At 42.9% G+C, this 24,519-nt stretch overlaps 1 protein-coding gene across 5 annotated transcripts in view; it reads right to left on the bottom strand.

Annotated features, from left to right (window-relative positions):
- The window catches only part of tns2a (tensin 2a), a 57,912-nt gene that overhangs the window by 19,482 nt on the left and 13,911 nt on the right, over window positions 1-24,519 (bottom strand). For 4 of the 5 annotated variants that reach the window (XM_069659441.1, XM_069659443.1, XM_069659442.1 and 1 more), the window contains exons 2-7: window positions 19,178-19,283; window positions 17,757-17,794; window positions 2,977-3,015; window positions 2,495-2,536; window positions 1,064-1,113; window positions 218-401 (exon numbers count right to left, since the gene is read on the bottom strand). In XM_069659441.1, the coding sequence (XP_069515542.1) occupies window positions 218-401; window positions 1,064-1,113; window positions 2,495-2,536; window positions 2,977-3,015; window positions 17,757-17,794; window positions 19,178-19,283 (459 nt within the window). The remainder of the gene's footprint in view (window positions 1-217; window positions 402-1,063; window positions 1,114-2,494; window positions 2,537-2,976; window positions 3,016-17,756; window positions 17,795-19,177; window positions 19,284-24,519) is intronic. The other variant, XM_069659444.1, reaches the window with a different exon arrangement.

The following is a 24,519-nucleotide window of genomic DNA, read 5'->3' as shown; positions in this document are numbered from 1 at the left end:
TCTTTAAGTTATTTTCTCCTGGGTGTGCCAGGAAAAACAAACAAACTGCTAATTTGTGGGTTTCTGGGTGTATTTCGCAACTTCCTGTGGCTATATGTCTTTGTCTATTGTGCAGCAAACAACAGCTGATCTAAACTGAGGTGAAATCACTGCTCTAACAAATACCACAGACAGAAAATAGACAGGGATAGTTTGTGCTGCACTTCTGTTCCCTCACCAGGAATTTGTCCTGGTGTTTGGACTTGAGCATGGCAGCCACCTCCTTCAGGTTGATTCTGTATCTCTGCTCTTCCAGCTTCGGGGGGAAGAAGACGGAGATGATCCTCTCTGTGATGTAGGTCAGGTCGAAGTCGTAGTGGCGCTCCATCACTCTCTCCATCACGCGGTCCACACTGAAGCTCCTGCAGGTGGAAAAACGGAGCAGAGGAAGAGAAAGAAGACAAAAAAGAAAGAGGAGGGGCGCCAGATTAGCTCAGCGGTTAAAGCGTGCAACCCACGTACAGAGGCACAGTCCTCGATGCAGCCGCACTAGGTTTGACTCCGACCTTTGGCCATTAGCTGCAGGTCATCCCCACTCTCTCTTCCCTCATTTCCGACTCTAATAAAGGCAAAAAGCCCCAAAAATATCTTAAATAAAGAACTAGGGAGCAGGGGTCAGGTGGTCATGCAGAGAGACACAGAGACAGAGAAAGGTGGCCATGGGTCAAAATATGTTTTGGGCAGCTCAGAATTAATGTGCTCCTTGACACAGTCTGATTGAAACTAGTTGGTGGATGGACGGAGAGAAAGGGAAAACAGAGGAGGAAAGAATAGAGAGAAACTGGATACTGTGTGTAACACAAAGGTCAGACCAAAAGCCAACTTGCTCCATCACATGACCGCACTGAAGCTCGAAGAGTTTGCCAACTCGTGTGTGAGGAAAAAGTGGACAAGAGGACAGAGAAAGGAGCAAAGTGTGACTCAGTGCAAATGTGGAAACCCAGAAAATATTTGCATTGAATTATTTCTGTAGAAAACTTTTTTTAACAAAGCGACACGTCAGTGACATGTCGAAGACCTTTACCTTGGAAGCGTGTTTCTCTGTTTGGTGTAGGTCAGAGACTTGGTGGACCCCTGTGGAAGAACACAAGGAATGATTTAAAACCTAAACCTTCGCAAACGTCATTGTTGATGAGATCCCAACGGCCACGTTCGATTTGAGACAGCACTATCCTGTCAAAACTCATGGACTATTCAAGTACATACAAAGTGTTCACAGTATATAACATGGCAGTTTATGGAAGTATCAGAATTGAGACACATGACTGATCTATCCTCAACACTCGGATATCATGTGGATATCATTTGTTTCCAGTCCCAGAGAATTAAAGCTAATGACATCTATGATGCCTTATGCAACATAAGACTTTTGGTTTGACTGAAATGACTCCACAACTACAGGATGGGTTGACATTAACGCTGGTACAGACATTCAACCTACCTAGGTGGAATTGTAATACTTTATTCTTATAACTCTGATTTTTAATTTAGTACCATCATCAGGTCATAAGTTTAAAGTTCCAATCGCAAAGATTTCAGTTTCTTTCTTTTTGGCGCCACCTATGGCGATAAACGGTAATTGCGGGAGCACACTTCCCATGTGTGACGTCCACGGTCGGCTCCGGTTGTAACTCGCTGACAGTCGCTTTCCTTTTTAGACTGTTTGTCTTCATCTGAGCGTCAAATTTGCTTATTTTTCTTTGGATTTTCACTTATTTTTGAAGTTGTATCTGTAGTCATCGATCTTTTCTTTGTTTGTTCAGCCATAGCAGATTACGGTTTACTTGCAACACTTGCAAAGACCGGAAAAGCAGCCGCTTAGCTCCGCCTACCCTCTCTGGCAGACCGACCACTGCTGGCTGATGGAAACGCGCCGCTTGTGATTTTTTCTGCGAAAGTCGCACCAGACACAAAGTCCGTAATACTGCAAATGCAAAGGCTTTCATCAGTGGGCCATGGGCTCAATCACCATTGTGTTAACTCACAATGTTAATTCTTATCTTTTTGGTGACCCTTGACCTGTCCTCTGGTGCCTTGATGAGGCAAGATCTTACACTTTGACACAAGACATATATGAAATCTGATTATTTATTGAACACACACAAGCTCCAAAAAATACAATATCTTTGATTGTAATGACTTCCTGTTCTTTCCTCTAGCATGACCCTCAGAAGAAACATGCCTGATGCTTTACAGTTATGCCATGTACTGATCATCGCAGCATTTAGGGGTCACAAGCTATGTGTCATTTTTTCACAGAGACTGTATCTTGTTTAGTTTGTATGTGCAAAATCAAATTAAATTAATCCACAAGTTTATCCCTGACAACTTTGGATATTTCCAAGAAAGACAGCACCACACTGGGGACATGAGGGAGAGAAGACAAGGGAAGCTGCAGGGCGAGAGTATGGAGATGAGGACAAGGAGACAGGATGGGAGGTTAAAGTGTGCTCACCAGGTGCTGGGTGTGTCGAGAAGGAGCGGTCCCTCTGCGCTGCTGGATGCATGAAGGAGTGGTGACGGGATTAAGGAGAAGAGAGGACAGAAGAATGAAAAGAGGAGGATGGTAAGAGGAAATGGGGCAAAGGGAGGAGGTTGAGAGGAGGTGAGAGAAAAGAAGAGGGAGGAGAGAAGAGGAGGGATCCAGAGGAAGGAAAGGAGAGTTAATTAAACAAACAGACTCTCTAATGGATAAACATCACTACTTCCTGTAGCAACATTAACTATTTTTTCTCCAGGACTGGAATCCTGCAGTGCTCCAGGAATGAACTGAGCTCAAACTAGTACGAGCGCTCGGCTTCCCAAGAGGAATTCAGCAGGAGGAAACCATACTGTGGTTATGGGAAGCCATACCATATAACTAAGACAGAGAGGGAAGCTAGTTTTTTATGCATAACACTCTTGAGGAAAAGAAATGGATGTGTAAAGAGGACCTACCAGATCATTGGAGGGGGCAGGGATGCAGGCTGAGGTCACCTGGAAAACACACAAAGACAGCCACAGTGTATAGAAAGATAGAAAAAACAACAAATAAAACACCAACATCTGACTTACATTTGACCGTAATATCTACCTTAAAGGAGGAGAGTAACATCGTAAATAACACTTTTTCGCTTTCTTGCAGAGAAGTGAGAACAATGATACCACTCTTTCATCCATTGTGAAAAATGAGGGTTAGCCTCCTTTAGCTAGGCGACTTCTCTTTGCTTACAAAAAAACTAGAAACCCATGCTAAACAAAAAGTTAACACCAACAAATCTGCAAAGTAATGTGAGGAAACTTTTTGAATTCAGCAAACAAAGATGAAAAAATAGCACATAGTTAAAGCTGTTTTTTGACTTCTAAACGAGTAACTGCTGCACTCTCGGTAATGCTAGCTTGTAACTCGAAAACTAGCTTAGCTGGCTTGGAAAAGTTCCAGCACATGGAGCAAAGAAAATGCTTGTTGCTTTTACATTTTGGTTAGTGAATGGTAAGCAAAAGAAATATAATATGATGATTAATGAGCTATACAGGAGTTAGTTGGAGTATTATTTACTTTTTGATAAAGCCAGGCTAGCTGCATAGCTGATAGCTAACAGTTAAGCTAACAGTTCACCGTACTGTCTTCTGGCTCCATATTGATGGCCATGATAATCAATCCTCTCATTCCATTAGACACAAAAAAGCAAAAGGTTTTTCCCCAGTTGTTCTAATATTTTAAAATAAAAATATGCACCAATAATTTAAAAGTCAATCAAAAACAGTAGCATATTCACATGACTGGTGATCATTCATGTGTCCCTTAAACAACACCACAATCAGGACTTATGTCCAAACATGTAAAATTATTTTCATTTACATCAATGAACAATAAATACTAAGTGCTTAAATGTTTGGAATGAACATCTAATTACCAAAAAATCTTTTTAAACTAATTCAATAATGTTAACCTTGTATCTCTCTTTGCCTACCACTGCTGGGAATGCTGCCCATCAAAGATAAAGATAGTAGACAGCGGTGCAGCTTGTTGAGGACAGACTGAGGGAGGAATCCACAGAGCAACATTTTTAAGAGGAACATGATGATGAATAGAGCACAAACACTGTCTGTAAAACCACTTAGATGCACTTAAGTGCCACGTAAACACAAGTTCAGTTGATGTTTGAGAGCATGTTTACAAAATGTAAAGTGTGTGCAACTGTGAAGCCAAATCCAGTCAGCTACACAGCTGGAGGAGCACTGGAACGGAAACACACACAAACAGACAAATCCAATTCCCATGTCTGTTTTGGGCCTATGGGTCGATGAACTGTGACCAAAGGAAGCAGGAGCTGAACAGCAGCCCTAATGAAAGGGGGCTGAGGGGTCCACAGTCATACTTACGTAACACACGGACAAACACACGTGTACACACACACATAAAGCAATGTTCCCACTACGTAGCCCTTTTTGGACTGTTTATTTGGATACAGGAAAAGGGCAAGGGCTTGTGTATATCTCATTGTGCACAAAAGGGAAGTTACGCCGGCCCTGAACTTGGGGGTGTGTCCCCCAAAGTGTGTGCGTGTGTGTTGTACAATTCGTATTATCTTTCTTTCTTCCCTTTTTTCGTCAGCATCAAGCTCAGTCTCTTACTTTTGCTTGTAGGAATACGTAACAACAGACTTCAGCAGGAAGGCAAAAGGACAGATAATGAGCTATATTGAGACTTGGCGTGTTTGACAGAAGTTGCAGGAAACAGGTTCAGGTTGGAGATCAGTTATCATACGACAAACTGGACAGTGTTCCTGTATGACTCACTCTGATAATTAATGTGTTTTCCACGTCCGCAGGGACATGTATCCCTGGTCTTATCGCGTATTGTGCTTCTTTTTTAGGGCTAGATTGATTCGGGCTGTGTCTGGCTACTTTCCCTTAATTCTCTGGCCAAAGCAGTTTTTATTTTATTTTATTTCTGTTTTCAGAAACACTGAGTTTAATTCTGCTGGAACATGAAACTCATCTGCCCGACTAAAATGTAGCTTTCAATCAGGTCAATGCTCTTTCAATATTGCAGGACTGGGCCTTATTTTGGGCTCTTGCGTGTTGTGTTCTGCTCTGCTAATCTGCTCAATCAATCCAAAATTTCCAACAGCAATGGTAAATAAGCAATCACCTCCTTCCTGTCCTGTTTAAATCTTCTTTTTCCCTTCCACTGTTTATATTCTCTTCTGGGAATAAACAGCATAACTGCCAGTTTTCAGTCTTTCAAACTTGTGGATTATTTTACTGGAGGACGCTGTTTTTCTGCATATGTTGCACCTCTATAGTTGGGTGTAGGGTTGAACACTGCGATTCGAGATTTGGTACCTCCTGGGACTTCTTGTGATAATCGGTCCTTTCACAGGATAAATACCTGTGAGATCCTGGGAATTTCATTGAATCGGCTTGTTTGTTTGTGCATGCCTGCCTTCACATACTGACGATGCTTGTATGCTCTGAAAGGCAGGCACCGTCCCCAAACCTCATTAACAGTTCCATGCAACTGTGAATGGAAAATGCAGATATTTCAGCGATCTGAATTTGAATCAACCTTTCAGGTGCAGCAGTTTCATCATGTTCTTACATGAAGAAACATGCCAGTCTTCATTGTAGATGTGTGACTACCTCATTGCCAAATTCTCTAAGCCAGTTTTTGACAACAGGTTGGGAATGATGTAATTGTTTCTTGTAATACATCTAGTGGAAACACTTCTTTCTCTTCTCATCATTATTAGACTTCCCCCTCTTTCCCCTTTCATTTACATTTTTTTGGTCAGGAATTTTACAGACACTGTGCATTAAAGTGTTATAAACATATGGAAATACTAACTCTAAGCTTAATCCAAAAGGCAACTGGTTAAAGTTCTTGATGACTTTTCACCTCTCATCCGAAAGGCTACTTCAGTTCTAAACTGACAAAATGGGCGGCCTGCTTTTCTGGGTTTCTCAGACCACCACTCCATAAATCTGGGTTCATACTGATTGACTGAATCTGCTACCCCAAGAAGAAATTGGGAAAGTCCTGGGAAAACTTGAAAGTTTGGCAAGAACCGTGTGCCACTGGGTCAGCGAATGCCTCATACTTCCACATAACTCATAATAAAATCTGGTGGTATTGTCGAAAATATGTCAGAAACTTTTAACAAGCAAAATCAAAACCTTCTGGAATCATCCTGGTTCCAGCTTCTGCTCCTTCCCAATCTTGGAATGACTCCATGTTGTCTTACATTTCCAGTTGTTATGACTCCAGTTATCCAAATTTAAATGTGTATCCTTTACTGCTTTTATTTCTGAGTGCAATACATGAATCAGGCTTCACCTGGGTTGGTGCTTTCACATCGCTCTTTCGTTTATTCCTCCTCATCCCTCACTCACTGTGCCCAGTGAAGGGGCCTGCAGAGGGCGGCCACTAAGCCAGAACAAACACTCTACACCAGATTCCATCTCCCCCGGCCAACACTTACGCACCAACTTCCTGCTAATAGACCTCCACCCATCCCTCTCCTTCTCTTTTAATGCGTTTTGCCTCCTTTTCCTCTCTCTTCTTTAAGCCAATTATTCCCTTCCTCTTTTTTCTTTCTCCGACTTTCTCCATCCATTTTTCATCCCTGTTCACTTCCCTCGTTTGCTTTTGCTATTCCTGTTTTGTTTTGTACCTTTTTACCTTCAGTTAGGTCAACTTACTTTCTTCCAAATCATGTTCTTTCTCCTTCCTCGCTGTTGTTTTTCTCTTTTCCTCAGTACTTTTTCTGCCTTTTTTAACCCTCTTCCTCTCCTTTCCATCAGTTTTTTCTTCTTTAAGCCTCTCACACTAATTTCACCTAATCACCCCCTCTCTACCTTTGTTTATCCTCTCCCCCTCCTCTTCTTTGGATCTGAATACTTCCTTCCCCTTTCTTCTCTTCCTTGTCTAATTGGTTTCAAACAAACACCTTCCTGTTTGTCTTCCTCTAACCCCTCTACCTTCCTACCTGGCTTTCTTGAAATCTATTCATTCACTCTACCTCCACTGTTGTTCTAAATTCTCCATGGTCTCCGGATTTTGAAGTGTCTAACAACTGGAAGGTCACATGTTTGATCCCCTGTGTTCATCAGTAACAAAATATCCTTGAAAAAGACCCCTGAGTAGCTTGTTCTAACTTGCTCTGGACTTCAGTGCCTGAAATGTTCCTAAGAAAGACCAAATCAAACACGTAGCTCAAGAAGAGAAACATGACTTGAAAGTTTCTCGACACTCCAAGCAAATCGCTGCCATCTTCTTCCTCTCAGGTGGGTCCAGCTGGCGACACTCAAGGAGCTTTTAGCCCCATAACCCTCCCCTCCATCTCTCTTCTCCACCTCCTCCTTTTCGTCCCCTGCCCTCTTCCCTCCATCTCCATCTGCCAACCCTCTGTCCTCTTCCTCTTCGTTGGCTTTGTTTGTGCTGCAGTGGCCCCGTCTCCTTCAGCTCTTTACATGCTCTTTGATCCATCAAAGCAAGAAGAAGCATGGCTAATGGATAACGCACAGCTCTCTCCGCTCAATGCATGGCTTAAGAGCTGTGGGCTCAGAGAGGGATAACTAGGGGGTGAGGTAGCTGCCTTGGTATGTTGTTAGTGTGAGAAACCGGTATGTGAGGGCAGTGTTTGTGGGAGCCTGTACTTCATACACTACTCCATGATTCAGCGTACAGTGTTCACGCAAGACAACTTTTTCAGTTAAGGGGCCTTCTATATGACGCTGTACAGGTATCAGATGAAGCCTGTGGGATCTGTCGCACAAAGCAGAGGGTCACTTTTCCCCCATGTGCAGAGCTGACACTTATTGCACAACTAAACAACCGCCCACATCAATTGTAACACTCTGAAAATGTGGTAATTTTGCAAGGCCAAATAGTGACACTAGATGATGCATCACTTGTTTTGATGTGATTCACTAGGTTTGAGAGTACTCAGTGCTATTGACCCTGACCAGGCAGAAAAGCAGAGAGCTATCATGAGTAACGAGTCGGAGCAGGTTTCGCTAACTATGTTCTACTGCTCTTGTATGAATGGTGATTATAGTGGCATGGAGCATGGAACAATAGCCCATGTTCAAGTAATAATCTCGAAGATTTTCATTTAAATAAATGTCTGTTGAGTCACCCATTGATGTAACACAATGGTGATTGAGCCTATGGCCCATTGATGAAAGCCTTGGCATTTGCAGTATTACAGACTGGGTGCTGGGTGCGAGTTAGTGACGCGTTTACCATCACCCAGCAGTGGTTGGTCTGCCAGAGAGGGTAGTGGTGCTAACGCAACAAACACACTTGTATGTAAAGCGGCTGCTTTTCCGGTCTCTGCAAGTGTTGCGAGTAAACAGTAATCTACTATGGCTGAACAAACAAAGAGAAGATGGGTGACTACAGATACAACTTCAAAAATAAGTGAAATTTGACGCTCAGATGAAGGCAAACACTAAAAATGAAAGCGACTGTCAGTGAGGAAAATCAAGAGTTAGAATCGTAGCAGTGTGGAGATTTCCATCTCTCTGATCTATTCAACGAGTTTTGCTAGCTGGTCCCATGATGCTAACTCTAACTCCCAATCTACACCAGCCACCTTATACCACATACAAGAGTTCATAGTTCACTGACAGAGGGCACAAAGATGGTCTTGGAACTACATGTGTGAGATCCTGATCAAACCCCTTGTGTTCTTTGGTTACATATGATCGCAGCACTCATGCAGCATTTCCTTTAATGGTTAGCCTTAGGCTTAATAGCCTACGCATTCCTTAAGATCCCTTGGGAGAGCCAATCAGAGAGCACTGATGAAAGCTGCAACGAATCAACAGTGAAAGGCGATGCTGGCCTTGACCTCGTGCTTTCATCTTCACCATCATCATTGAACAACTAGGGGCAAACACAGGGACTCAATGTTTCAGTATTAAGGCCCCAGAGGGCAATTGTTTCTCTGATTGTGGGAACATTGGTGACAGCACGGGCGCATGATGAAGATCACTAACTACTGCCTTTTTAATTTGACCAGTCACATATGTTGTAGGTGTTCTAGTTAATGTCAAGAAAACGACACACTCCAAACACCACAAACCCCAGGATGCCCTTGAGAGAATACTGGAGTTTGAGCAATATGCTTGGACTTGATGTCTTACATCTGTTTCCTGCCATCGTCCGAATTCCTAATAAATTGAATGTCTGTTAAAGGCTGTCAAAGCCAACTAAATTCATTTGGAAACGGTGAAAACAGGAATATTTTTCCCACTAATTTCTCGTGTGTTGGTAGTGGGGGTTGGCAATCACAAGCAATACTTTTGGTAAAAATTACATGCAACCTGTTGCAACATAAACACTGACGGTTCAAGTGAGTGGAAAGAACGACCATTCCTTTTTCTAACTAAGTATGAACTGTTGTGTCTCACAGGCTGCTCAGAGGGATTAGGAGAGCAACGTAGCTCTCTGAAGATCCCACTAACTCACATGCTCGCTGAGTGGAGTGTTAAACAAGGTTTGGGAAACACATCTTGAACATATCCCATTTCCGCAAAATAAACTCACTTTCCTTTTTTTCCCCTTTCTCTCTCTTTGTCTGAATTCAGAAACCACTGGTGGTTCCATTCTTTGGCGCAAAGAGACGCCACCCCATCATAGGGTCGCAACTCCTCTGGTTCCCTTGTGTCCTCCTGCCATCAGCCCAAACTGGTCCAACATTATACTCCTTCATCCATTCTTTCTTTCCTCATCCCTCGACCCTCCTCCCCTCACCCCTCGAGCCTTATCCTCATCCCGTCATCCCTCCCTCAAGACCCTCAATCCATCCTTCATGAATCCATCTCTTTAGTGCTGTTGTCTTGGTTAGTGTGCTGCAGTTGAACTTGAATTTCACCAGAAAACAAATGAGAGAATACATTTTTGTCACATGGGATATATGCAGGCTAGGGGATGATTCCTGTAAAAGTTACCACCATGCTTTCACTATTGAGCATCACTCTTTTAAGTCCTAGCTTCAGAGCTCTGTCGAGGCATCACGGTTTCAACAACATGCCATCTGTTATCAGCTCCATCCATGCATTGCAAAAGCTGAACTCTGACAGAACCATAACCTTGAGACGAACTTTAACTTTTCATGTGTGTCTGGCACTCAAAAAGCAGATGGTCTCTCTTTTGCTGAAACCTGCAGGACTCATTTGACGGCACATTTGAGAGTTACCTGGCTTAGCTTTATAACTATACTTCAAATGCACCCCACATGTCTAATGCCCCTTAATCATGACAAGGTGGACTTCATGAGAAAACCAGAAAGCACCCAGCCTTACACGAGGGGACTTCAAGGCCACCGCTAAGCAAAAACAACACCCATAGGTAAAACATTTGTATCCTCTGGACTTTACAGAGGGGTCCCATATCAAACTCTTCTGTATGTGAGGCCGGCTAACAAAGCCTGTTTTTTCCCTGTTCAGCACATGTCTCACTCTCTCACTCTTTGTCTCTTGTTCCCACACTTTCCTTTGACCCCAAAAGGAAAGAAAAAGGACTCTGTCTGTTGCCGTTTCGTTCTCGCTCCAAGCAGCTGAGAGGGAGGCCCAAGATATCTCAGGTCACATGGGTCCCTGTGGTGGAGATTTAATGACCAAGCGGGATGCAATTCCCTGTTATGGATGCAGTTTTGACTACACCAGCTACACACAAAGTTATGCAGAAGCAAAACAGGAGTGCACACATGCTGCTTATACGGAGAGCCTCTAGGTACATGTTGAGGGCCGCACTGTGTTCTCATGCACCCATCTTCACCATTTTCCCAAGCCAAACGCAGGCACAGAGCTGTAAGCTGGACAAAAATAAACGTGAGTACACAAACAAAGCAGGAAGTCATGGACCAAGATGATACTGGGAGACATCAACAATGGAAAAAAAACCCTTGTGAACCCAACACAGGGCATTATTACAGATCTTCCCTCCCTTTCTGTCCTTTGTGGTTGAGCTTCCCTCAAATGCATCTCTGTCATCCATCCCGCTGATAAGAAGGCACACATAAAGTTCCCACAAGCACAACATCCCTCCTCTTTCTATATTTGAAGCACGCTTCAGCTCAAACACTGTTTACCATTCACACAAAAGTTCATGCACATTCTTCAGACAGACATTGTGTGTTGAAGATGGTTTCTTTAGGGCCCATCATCCTCTGCAGTCAAACCACAGCTCACAAACAAGATAACTCTGTGGTGAAGTCTTACTGTGATTTTCTTTGTATATTATCTCAGCTGACATGTTTCTATGCAATTGTCAAAACATTTTAATCTAACTTTTAAAATGGAAAAAAATGTATAAATGCAAAGCAGGTGCCTTTTCATCAGCTGATTGGAGGAAAATAAACTGGTCTCATTTCAAAGCATCGTTTCGACAGAGGGGGGAAGTTTGCTTTACGCTTGGTTGTACTCTTCCAGGAAAGAAAGTAGAAGAAGAAGGTGGGAACTGGAAATAAAACAAGTCGCCCTGGCAGTCTAATCCATCTACAAGAGAATAACAGAGGTCCTCAGCCTTTTGGCTATACAGTATAGTATTGGTAGTGTTTCTTGCCCTCCAAAGACTAATGCAATGATTCAAATGCACGTAGCATGGGTCAGCTGATCAGTCATGTGAGTTAAATGTCAGAAGTACTTAGTCAATACATTTCATATCCCAGTTTTTTTTAAAGATGTTTTTCTTTGGCTTTTGCCTTTATTTATAGGACAGCTTAAGAGAGACAGGACATGTGGGGAGTAGAGAGTTGGGGATGACACGCACCAAATGATTGGCAGACCGGGAGTCGAGCCCGCGATCAGTGCCTCGAGGACAGTGGCCTCTATACATGGGGCGCCCGCTCTGCCGACCGAGCAAAACCAGCGCCCCTTTCATATCTCAGTTAGTACATCATCTCTTATTGGACAAAGGGCAAAACCACCTCGACATTTGGGGCCAAGTGAGAAGGTTTAACGAATTCAGCTGTTTCTATACGTACAAAAAAATATGTCAATGGAAACAGGACTATTTCGGCCTAAGGTTTCGGCATTTGGACAGATGGGACAAGAGTGCCCAGTTATTATTCACACATCTCTGAAGCCATGCACAGTTGTTGTTAAGTTAGATCAATATTTGATAGGAAACTAAATTTATAACCATTGAAACATACTTCTCAGAGTTACTTCAAGGACGGCAATGGAGTAAATTTTAAACTGATGTTTTAACTTATTTTATGGAAACTATAATGTGAATGTAAAATGCCCTGCTATTAACAACATAAACACAAACAGCAGATATTAAAAAAAGTAACGATAGGATCGCAGTCTGGACTTAAAGAGTTAAAGGTGCTCTTTGGACAGAGATACGCAGACGCATCAAATCACAAGAACACTTCAAGGCACTCTCTTTGAGCATTGAAAATGCCGTCATAGTCACAGAACGGACATGATTAACTTTAAACAAACTCTGATGTGATTTGGCATCAAGCCTTCATCAGGGAGTTTTGACAGTAAAGGACATTTAAGTGTTGACAAAAGACAACCCTTTGGAGTTTTCTTGTGATCTGAGGTACAGCGCATATCTTTAAAATCTGTGACTCAGTCTCTGTCACTACTTAAGACCCCGGTTAGAGAGATATCCAAAGGGCCTCTTCCTGTTAGATTCAAGACAGACCAAACCCACCAGCCAATTAGTGCGGCTTATGCCCCCGCTGGCACACACACACACACACACACACACACACACACACACACACACACACACAGTGGACTGGCGGAGTCCCAACTTGGCTAACTTAGCTGTCATGCTTATGGTTTTAACTCTCATCAACATCGCTCACTCACTCGCTCATTCCATTGCTCTACACACACACACACAGACACACACACACACACACACACACACACACATGGCTCGAACTCAAAACACACCGGCCTATCTCGGCAATTACCGGAGCTGTCTGTGATAGAGTGGCGACTCCTTCAGACAGGAGAGACAGTCATAGTCCCGTTAATGTTAAAACGATACAGTTGGATCTTGTTATCCTGAATGACTCACTCTGACGACTACATGAGGATTTGGTGAAGTGCAAGGTCTGCAGGACGGGAACCAGAGGTCTGGGCTCAAGGCCGCAAAAATCTACCCAGGATTACTCACTATTGATGCAACTCAGATCCACCAAAAAACTACAGTTTTGGGAAATTTTCACCCACTGCAATATTTCCGGATATTCAGGGTTTTTTTGACGTGTAGCCTCAGGATGTTTTAACTGCAATGAGCGACAAATTCCTATAGCAGCATCCAGGAAGTGAAGTGACCTCGAGGTTTCCATTTGACAGGAAGTCCGTAGGATGAGGGGGGTGTCGGGTCAGCTGTCATGTTGAGCTTCATGTTGGGAAACACAACATTACTCCATCATTCCATCTCCTCATCACTTCCTTTGTTTTGTGTCTGTTAGCCAGAAGAAATCAAGAACTATGACCTTTAAATGGCTCCAGTAAATAAACAACAGGGTTTAAACAATATTAGAGAAGTTAAATGTCATTTGCAGACTGTTTAGTCTGTTGTTCTTCTGTCTGTCTCTCTTCTTAAAAGTATTTCCCCCACCGACATCACAGAAGAGGCAGGATGAGCAGAACTCTAACCACAACTGTTCTGATGAAAGTCTTTTATGTTGGAGAAACATCAGGAGGGTCATGTTGCTCTTCCTCTCATCCCCGCATCCTCCCCCACTTCCGCTCTGTCTATCTGTACTTGACTGTACATCCTCTTCTTGTAAAGAGGAGCAGGCAGAGCACACAGTTCATGTTAAATGTATCTGGACATGTTCTGTGGATAAGGACAGGAGACACGCAGGAATCCTGATTCACAGAGGGGAAGCAGGGATTGTAATTACTGTGATACAGAGCTCTGCACTGCCAACGTACACCATCTGTAGGATGGCTTATCATTCAGACATTTTCCTGTCTGTATCATGGTCTGGATTTTAAGCCTTCTCATCAGCCAGGCACTAAAGTTGAGAGTCACAGTCATAAAGAATCACACAAAGTCTGTTTGCAGTTATAAAGACCTTTGCAACTTCAGAGTCTACCTTTATCCAGCGTCAGTGAAAGTAAGTCACATGCATAGCTCCAGCATGAAAGTGAATGGAGACACATGCAATCAAATAGGTCAAAAAAAAAAGTTGCAATCAGAAACTGTAAAACTGAACTAAAAGTTTGTAAAGTTATTGTGTTAACATTGCAATGTAAACACATACAAATAGTGGTACTCCATTGCTATTTGAAAGAGTGCAATCTTGCCTTTTTATGCCTTTACTGAGAGAGAGAGAGAGGACAGTGGATAGTGTTGGAATCAGGGCAAGAAAGAGTGGGGATGACACGCGGCAAAGGGCTGAAGGTGGAAGTCAAACCCCGGGCCGCTGCATCGAGGACTGTATCCTCTGTATAAGGGACGCACAATTTAACTGCTGAGCTAAACCTGCGCTCTGCAAGAGTGCAATCTATGAAATGACTTTGGATCCAAATCTGGTCTAACATTGTTCTCTCTTGGCCCGTGCTTCATTTATCCACTAATGAAAATCAGGCCAGTACTTTTCTGTAAACTTGCTGACCAACAAATAAATGGAAATCCAAGTAGTAGGAAAGTAGTAATGTGAGCTACATGGGTAAATTTGACTCAATTTAAACTAAAGTGTAATTGTTCGGTCTGAAACCTGAGGAGACATCAACAAGAACAAACGTGTCAAATTCTATTTATGTTGAAACAAGCTCCGATACCATCATATCTTTTGATACTAAGTAAACCGGCAAAAAGTTCAATATATACATAATAGCCACAATTTACTGTACATTACATTAGCAATCAATCCATCCATTATCTATACCGCTTATCCTGTTCAAGGTCACTGGAGCCTATCGCAGCTCATAGGGTGAGAGGGGGGGTTACACCCTGGACTGATCGCCAGTCAACCACAGGGCTGACACACATAGACAGACAACCTTTCACGCTCACACTCACAACAATGGACAATTTAGAGTCACCAATGAACCTAACGAGCATGTCTTTGGACTGTGGGAGGAAGCCGGAGTACCCGGAGAGAGCCCACGCATGCACGGGAAGAACATGCAAACTCGCCAAACCTGGAACAATCTAGCTGTGAAGCAGCAGCGCTAAGCACTGTGCAGCCCTACATTAGCAATACTGGTGACAAAAGTTGCACAAAGATATTTTTCTCAAATTAACAAAGTTGAACAAACTAGAAATTAGCTTTAAAGGGTAATTACATGGTGTTTTATTTAGCATATTATCTGTACAATACTGTCAGCTATGGACTGTACAATTAGTCACTCCTTGAAAGCCAGCCAACAAGAGTTTGTGAGCTTCATACTGTGTTCACATCATGCTCTTTCCTCTGTGCAGTTCATCTGCTAATCAGCCGTACATTAAGTCAGTCAGTCAGAGTGAACCAGCCTGTGGGATTTCATGTAAGTGAGCTTTCTCTTGTGTCACTCAGTCTGAGAGCTGAGATTTCCCTGCCCGGCGGAAATGCCTCTTCTGGCCTAATTAGACGGACACGCCAGTCAAGTTGTCACAGGCTGTATTTCACCAATTTTAATCCTTCCTCCTCCCACTGTTCCTCTAACCCCCCCTCCTTTTTCAGTGTCTTTCCCCAACCCTCTCTCCATCTCTTTGCCCCTCTGCCTCCAGCACTCCCCCTCCTCCCCTCCCTCTCTCCGATTCCCTGTGGACTGAATTTTCCACTTGGGATCACAGATAAGGAGGAACTGTTCTCTGAGAGAAGAACATGCTGGAATAAATCTGTTTATGGCCGTCTGTTTGTGTGTGTGTGTGTGTGTGTGTGTGTGTGTGTGTGTGTTTATGTGTGTGTGTGAGATAGACAGAGAGATAGTCTGTGTGTTTTAAATAGCATAGAGATGGGTCAGCTGGAGGCTGTTGACCTTTTGGGCTAAGAGTCGGGAACAGAGAGACAGAAGGCAACCAAAAGACAACAAAACATGAATTGTCTATTTTCTAACCACAAATGTCTCTCTCCAGAAGGGAAGTTTCAGGATTATGAGAGGGTTTTCCCAAAGACCTGGAGCGGATGCACTGACTAATTCTGGATGGAGTGGTAATGAGATGATTTGTCACACAGTTTACGGCAACACCAGCCGGGTGGAGATGTAAATAGAAGCTGGGGGAGAGCAGGATGGTTTACAGATGACAGACCTTCCAGATGTGTGAGTACACACACACACACACGCCAACTCAGTAAATATGCTCACAGAGGAGGGTAGATATGGCTGAATCATACACAAGTTACAGTTTATTAATCCCAAATGTGAATGTAGTGCAAATGAGGAACACCTTGAACTGTTAGCACTTGTAGCACAGGTGAGAGCAGCTGTTGCAGGGGGCTGAAGCTAATCTGATAGGCAGTTAGACAGCTGGGATCTGTTAGTTAGTTAGAACTGTAAAAAAGGCCATGCCTCTGTCATCACTAAAGTATGCAGCTTTAATTCTCTGTTTTACAGATTGATGCCATCCTGCCTCAGATTTCCCCCCACATACAAGCTTAGATAACAGCAGTGATGGATACATAAGCCAGACCCCCACGCCCCCTCTTATCTGACCTCTCCCTTCCTGGGCAGCAGCGATGGATATCTCTGACTAACAACCAGTCCTCAACAACACATTAGACAGTTACAGTAAGGCTGTCAAACAATATCCTGTCCCTTTCAGTTATCAATTTTAACCAGATATGAAACAGAGATCCTCTGGGCGGCTGCAAACGGGCCACGGGAAAATATTGTCTGCATAGTTCTGTTTAAATGGATCTAAAATAAAAACTATATACTGACTGTAGCTTCATATTTCATACAGAGAGTCGTATCAAAGCAAATAAGAACATTTTTGACACAACCCATATCACAAGTTGCACTTCCTTATTACATGTGCTGTTTGAAAGCCCTCCTTTCATCTCTGGTATCATCCTCGGGCTCTCTCCTCAGATAAAAGACAAGAGGATGGATGCCACATGCCTTCGCCCTTGGCTTTTCCATCGCCTGCTGCTTGCCAAGGCTCCCCTGGCCTTAGCTTCGACCTCCTCTTCGTCACTTTGACCATGGCTGGCATTCTCCCCCTCTGCATCCCTCTGTCTATTCATTATACCATCCCTCCATCAATGAGCCTTTCACTGAGGCAGCAGTGTGGGGTTTGAGCCAGGCGTGCAGCTCTGGTTGAGGAATGCAACTGAGCAGCCTTCATATAAGCCAAGATTTCAAGGCTTCTGCCCTCATTGAGTCATGTATCTTTGCACACCTCAGTGGCGTAACAAACTACTTAACAACTCCGCTAACTATTTCTTTGTGACCTCTACAGTCCAGTGCAGTCACATAAGATCAACATAAAGGATGGCGAACTCCCAGGGGCCTAACTGTCTCATGACTCTGCAAGATTAAAGGTCAGCTTTAAGACCTAACCTCGAGTTAGTCGGGTCATGCTGTTGGTTGTTGATGACTGCACATTTAACCTGGTTCTCATGTTCATACTGTCAACTTCAAATAGTTAACATAACTAGAGGGATCAATACTAATTAATTTACATAATTTTAGTCCCATCAGGTCTCCAAACAATGACCACAGCACTTTCAGTGATGTCCATAATTGTATCACGGCTGACACTTTACATTATGAGACCATACTCAGGCAGCAGGTGTGAGCTGGATCCTTACCTTGGCCTCGCACTTCCTGTGAGTGGCTGTCTTGCATACTGAGAAGAATGAGAGTGAGGAAGGAGAGAGGAGAGAAAAACAAGAAGACAATATGAGCTGCATTCTCCAGTGATGTATGTTAACCAGTGATGGGCAAAGTACACAAAATGTACTTAAGTACAGTACTCAAGTAAATTTACTTTGTCACTGTCACCCCTGATATTAACGTGCAAAACTAGTAGATCAGCCTGAATATGAAGTAACCTGCTTTCTGTTTTTCTATGCTACGCCAATCTCAGCCATCAGCTATTGTCTGACGACACTACATCATCTGGGAGAACTCTTCAGGCATTCTGATTTAGCCAGCCAAAATTTGCAGCCAAGACTTTGTCTCCTGCGTGCATTGTTTACAGTCCAATTAGCAAAGTGAAAAGCATAACCGTGTGTTCAGATCACAAGCGAAGCGAAATTCGGCCCTCCTAATATGTCTGTAAAATAAACCCCTTCATATCATGGTTCATTCCAACCCCCGGATGAGCGCCCGTTCATCGGTTTCTGGTGAGTCTCAGTTGCACTGTAAATAGTAAGTTACACAGAGGCTGCACTCTGGCTTACTTCAGTGGTATGAACCCGGAAACAGATTTTCTTGTGATTGACTTTAATTAACGGGGCTGAAGTTTGCCGAAATAACAACGTCATGATGCAGATTTGTAAAAAGTAATAATGCAAGCTTTGTCAGGTCTGTCTTCAAGAGGAGAAGAAACTACTTTTAAAAGGCGCGTTTGTTGAATGGAGGTCAGATCGATCATTTCTGATGCATTCGAGGAAGTCGGGAAATCTAAACGCTTAACAGCTTTCATGACACAGCGTCAAGTGAATTTGTCGATCAATTAGAAACCTTTGATCTAGAACAGATCTGCTTCCAAACATACTGCAAACGTAAACCAAAACACTTCCTATACTCACAACTGGTCTCTAGATGTTTTCAAAAAAATCTGTCTTATAAATCATCTATCTATCTTATATATCTTATATATATTAAAATAAATCTCTTCATCCTGTGGCTTACATCTTACAAATGACACATGTCATAAATCAGTACCTATTGCTTTTTTGCATATGAGCTTACAGTGAAGATATTCAGCTGTCCTGCTTCCCATCACAACTTCATAAAACTCTAGAAAAGCAGTCATTTTGTTCCTTTTGCTCCCCAGATTTAGCATCTTGATTACTTCTCATATTAGACATCCGGCAGGTGCTTCAGGGGTCAAATGAAACTACGTTACAAGACAAAGCTAGTGTCTGCTGCCCTTGATTCATTAATATGCGACACATCCTGCTAACATTGTAGCCTGTCATGACTTTGCTTATCATGTTCTGCTTGGTCCCTTTATCGTCAATGTATAATCTGTAACACCCATTATCATGCTTGCATAATTTACCTCTGCAGAAGGAGCCGATGTTGTCGACGTTCTGGCGACACACGCTGCACTGCCGCTTCTTCTTGAAGGTCTTTTCCTTGAAGACGTGGGGCTCTCCCTTCCCCCCCTGCACAAACACACAAGGGAAAATGAGATTCACACTCAATTCAAAACTTGACACACAGAAGTTACACTGCTGCCTGCTTTCAGAAACAATGATCCTTGTTTGACCTTCGTCCAAGAGTTTGACTTGGCAGTGGAAAGTGTTGCCTGTTGTCCCTCTTCACGCTTCAGTCTGACAGGATGAGAACAAGACATGCAAAGAAGCCGGACTTTCCCAAATCTTTCCACAATAAAGAAAGAAGAACAAAAAGTGATTGCCTGAGTTAGTGGGCTGAAACAACGTCAGGAGATTAGAGCTGTCGGCTTTAACCTGAGCAGACCACGGTGCATAGTTGTGTGAATGAGTGCATAACTCCACATCGAACACTTATTCTCTTCTCCGTTTGCCTCTTGAACTTCTGTTCTGGTTGTGTAACTTTCCAGTAATAATCCATGTGGTTCCCGCCCAGACCGCACTATAATCCGCAGTGTGTTTGAATGTGTGTGAGAAGGTTTGGGAACGATCTAAAAGAGCAAACGTGTTGGCCAAATACTTAACAAGAGAGCGAAAATAAATGTGTCCCTTTGCGTTCTCATGTCTTTATGTGCTATGAGCGTTAGCATGTGTACATCATGTGTTTGTGTGCTTGTGGTTGCCATTCCCGCTCAGTCCCTCTTTGTTTCCCAACATGGGATCAGATCCACAGATGAATGGGCTTGACGTGACTCTTTGAACATGAGAACACTTACTACCATGGGCTAAGTATGGGGACTGCTAAGAGTGTTTTCATGCTCGGATGCATAAAAGGAGGAGGAAAATGGTAGAGGGAGGATGGGCATGTGAACAAACAGTAAGCGCAATGTCATGCAGAGCGGGAGCACTCGTATGCTGGCAGGTATCCTGTCAAAGTGTAGGAGAGCTTCTTTGATCCAGGGCTGGACGATAAATTAATCTCGAAACAGGATCTCTACAAACTCTGATAAACTCTGGAAATTTAATTGGATCCATCCGATAACTGAGCAGAAAAAAAAGTCAGCAGCTGGTCAGTCTGCAGTTTAAGCTCATGCGCCAAACATTAATGGCCCCCCCCAGTGAAAATCTGGTTTTAACCTTGTAAACATCCATGTGGTGTTTCCATGTGCTACAAGACATCAGCAGTCATCTCCATGGCTGGGCCTGTCTGCTGTTAAACTGCAGTGTACCGAGGACAGGCTGAACAACACGTTTTCAGATTGGCAGGCACCTAAGGAGCCAATCCCGTTAATGGACGGGGTGACGCTATGCATATCATTATGTGTAACCTATGGCAACCACTTCTGCGGTGCGTGAGCCAGCTGTAACCGTCAACATATTTTCTGCAAACTCACTACTGACTACTAACGTTAACGTTACTACTAATTACTACATTTCAAGCTAGCTAAGTTTCAACAAGTTTCCACTAAACGACGGCAGATGTGTTTTGTTTTCGCGATGGAGGGGGCGGTTGGAAATATGTGGGCGGGGACTATGCAGATTCAGAAATGCTTAATGAGGGAGAAGGAGGAGATGCCTTGGGAGGATTTTTACAAGGTAATTAATTCAATTTATCATTTCAAGCAGAAAATGTAATGTCTTAAAACATGACTGGAGCTGTTTTTTAAAACGTTTTCTTTTTTTTTCCTGTGCAAGATATGTCACCTTTACTTTATAGAGCTTAGTTGTTTTAAATATAATAATTTCACCGAGATGAGTTTTAGTCATTTTTGCATCTGGAAGATAAGACAAAAAAAAACTGAGCAGAAGTAAACAGCAGCTCAGCTCGCAGCCCCTGAAGCACTGCCAGAGAGCATTAGAGAAACAATGATTTTGACACAAAACCACTTTTTTTATTGATTCTACCGGTTTTAATCACTGAGTCTGATTGTTTAGGAGAGGAGACTTCTTCAGATAATTCAGCTCACGTAGAAACCCAGTGATGGTGAACAATAAAGGAATTCTAACCTAAAAACTGATCTTACATCATTAGCAGCCGATCAGCTCATAGCCCCTACTGACGTCCTGTCCATTGAATAAAACAGATGTTTAAAGAGCAACTGCTGCATTCAGTGTTTTTACCTGTTTTAATGATGTTGATTTAAATAATAATGCAGAGCTGGTTTAGCTCAGTCAGTAGAGCAGGCGCCCCAAATACAGAGTTAAAGCCGTCAACACATCAGCTGCTGGCCTTTTGATGCATGTCATCCCCTCTGTCTTCCCCACATTTCCTGTCACTCTTAAAAAACACAGCTTGTGTTACTTTAGCATACGTTCTTAAACTACAATCTAATGTTTAACTTTTGAACCGTCTGGTTGCTTCAGGCCCACATTATTATCAAGATTACCTTCCAACTGGAAACATTATCAAATTAAATGTCTTGATAAATGTTGATATTGATCAATAAAGAAAAAAAGTGCGTGCCCAGTCCTGCTCTGTTCACTCAAATACGAATGCAAACAAACATCAACATGTGAGAACAGCCATGTAAGATAGCGATCATGCTGCTACACCACTCAATGCCCATGATTCGATAATTAATCTGATACAGCCACATAAAGGGTTTTTGTTTCCTCTGTATGCTTTTAGTCCTTGGTAACAAAGAAAGGGTGCTGTTTGCACACTTTTTCCATTATTCTGCTGCTCTGACTCTGCTCCAGGGACTGGACGCTGTTTGGACAGCTGCCTGCCTGGCATCACCCTCCGCCAGCAGCGTTCAGCGGCTGCTGGCCCGCTCCGATACAAGTGTACTACGACCACAGCAACATGGATGGTAGAGGTGCACAGGGTGGGTGGCTTCGAGGCTGATGTCTGTTATGTAATGTGTTGTGGTCGGAGGATTGACGTCCCTCACTAAAACTGTGTAGTCCTTCCTTTTGGAAAGTGTGTGTTTCTCATGTGGAGATTTGAAATAATCTCAGTTTGGCTCGGTGTGATTTGGCCTCTTCTCGCTTGTTAATTTTCTCACAGTAGCAAACCGGAGTCCACACAGACTTTATTAAAGTTTCACGTTATCTTATCTTGATCCTGTTTCCATGAATCCGTAATTTGGCTCCGCTTCCTTACTCAAAGTCCACCCTTTTCTAAACCCTAAACATAACTTTGCCTCAACCAATTTAATTACCTCATGTAATCCTTGCTCATTAGCTCTGCCTCAACCTTTCTGCCTGCTGACCCGACATGTCGGATACAGACTTACAGTCATATAAGAAAACCAAACTTCTCCTTGTGTGTGTTTTTGTGGATTCAGACAGAAATATGTCCTCATTCTCAATCTCTTAACTTGTGCAATAATCTTAAAAATAATTATGTGTCTGTGTGCATGCGTGCGTGAGTATACACTCGGGGCCCGTGCCAAGTTTAAAAAAGCAACCTGTCAGCTAAACCGCAGTGGTGATGTGGGCAGAGAGATAAACACACAGATGACAGGTTGGTAGCATTCTTCCAGTTTCAGACACAATCAAGACCGCGATGTAATCCACCCACAGGCAATCATGGTCAGGCAGGGATGCACGGCTACTACTGGATTCTATATAAGGTCTCATATGGAGTAACTCAGATATAAGCTACACTCTGGTTCATGTGAGGGGACTGAAACCACCATGGTGGCCAATGGGAAAGACGCTGACCATCAACCTCAATGTCCTCTGTTGGCATCAGGGCCGAGGATCTTTGTTGCATTGCATCCTCCACCTTTATTTCTCCCACTATTTCCTGTCAGCTCTCTATACTCTGTAATCAAATGAAGGCACATAAAGGCAAATGTTGAAATTGTTTTTAAATAACAATGAGAGTGCTGCTCTTTCAGTAAAAATGCAACATGCTACGCTAGACAGGTGGTCAGAGTGACCACTGACTGATGTTTTGTCTCTGCAACAAATGCAGCATCTATAATATAAAGAACAGTTCATTGAACTTTCCTAAAGTATTAAATGTTAAAGCGAAAACTCTAGTTGAGGTTAAAGTTCACGCTTTATTTTGGAAACAGCATATGAGCAATTTAGGGATAAGTCATCATTTTCTAATATTCAAAATCATTAATTTACAAAAAATTGAAAAGTTCACGCAACTGTCATCTCATCTTAAAAAATATTTTCCCGTTGTTCTTAGTGGCGCCTGGTTGTAACGTGGAACTACCACAGACGGAGGCTGTAGCGCATCTGAAATCTGTTTGCTAACCGCCATTAAATGACAAAAGAAGAAGAAAGCATTAGTGCCGGTAAATGGTAATGCTAAATGGACTGTACTTAAATGGCGCTTTTCTAGTCTTCCGACCACTCAAAGCGCTTTTACACCAGTGATGTTCCAGGGTACGCGTCCTGCGTCTCTGACGCATTAAAATTTAAAAGGACACAGTAAACTCGCTATCCATGGGTCCAAGGGATGCACTTCATCTTTCCCATACAGAACAATACTTTATAAGAGATTTGTAGTAAAACTTGTGTTAAAATCACGGCTCCCCAAGGGAAACCTGGCTGTCAGAGCACCGCTGTTTCAACACTCTGCGCATCTAATCAGCGCAGATGAGATCACGTGTACACAGTCTTGCTACGTGCTAGTTTAGCCGCTACAACAGCAACTTGTCCATCATCACTTATTTCATGTGAACAATTAAGGATATGAACTTCGTAGTGGTTGACAAACTCCCGTTTTCGATGCCCATGTTATGTTCACTCATGTCGTTGATGTTTTACCGTCTCAGAGATGCGCTGTAGTGAAATATACAAAACAAACTCTGCTGGCTGTCTCTCAGCAGCTTTCTAATTCAGCCTCGAACTGAGCCTAGACTATTTTGTAACACTTGGTTGTAAAATAGGTACAATTTAACATTAACAACATTTGCATTGGCTAAAGCACAGTCGTCCTAAATGCTTACATGTAATTATGGTAAGAAAGAAAGAATAAAAATAGAACAAGTCTTGCTCAGCAGCCTGGAGAGAACAAGTCACTGGTCCTTTTTCATCGGAAACCTTTACAAGTACAAATGTGATCAGCTTAATCAAGGAAAGCATCACTGTGCAAACAGGCTTAACAAGCAAATCCATCAAACACTCCACTCTGCTCGTCTTGGGAGTCCAGCAAAGGAAACCACAGTGAGGGAGGTTTTACAACTTTGAGGAGGATTACAACATACACAACAGAAAACAGCTGGTTGAGTGAGTGAAAGAGCACAAAACACAACCTGTGATGCTGAGCCGGGTCCCCAAGATACTCATTACTGTCACCACTGTAATGGATTAAATGCCT

Source organism: Semicossyphus pulcher, unplaced genomic scaffold (genome assembly GCF_022749685.1).
Source record: "Semicossyphus pulcher isolate SPU_LCO1_2020_fin unplaced genomic scaffold, fSemPul1.0.p SCAF_13, whole genome shotgun sequence".
Taxonomy (NCBI): domain Eukaryota; kingdom Metazoa; phylum Chordata; class Actinopteri; order Labriformes; family Labridae; genus Semicossyphus; species Semicossyphus pulcher.
The sequence above is the reverse complement of the archived record's forward strand: the minus strand, read 5'-3'. Positions and strand labels throughout refer to the sequence as shown.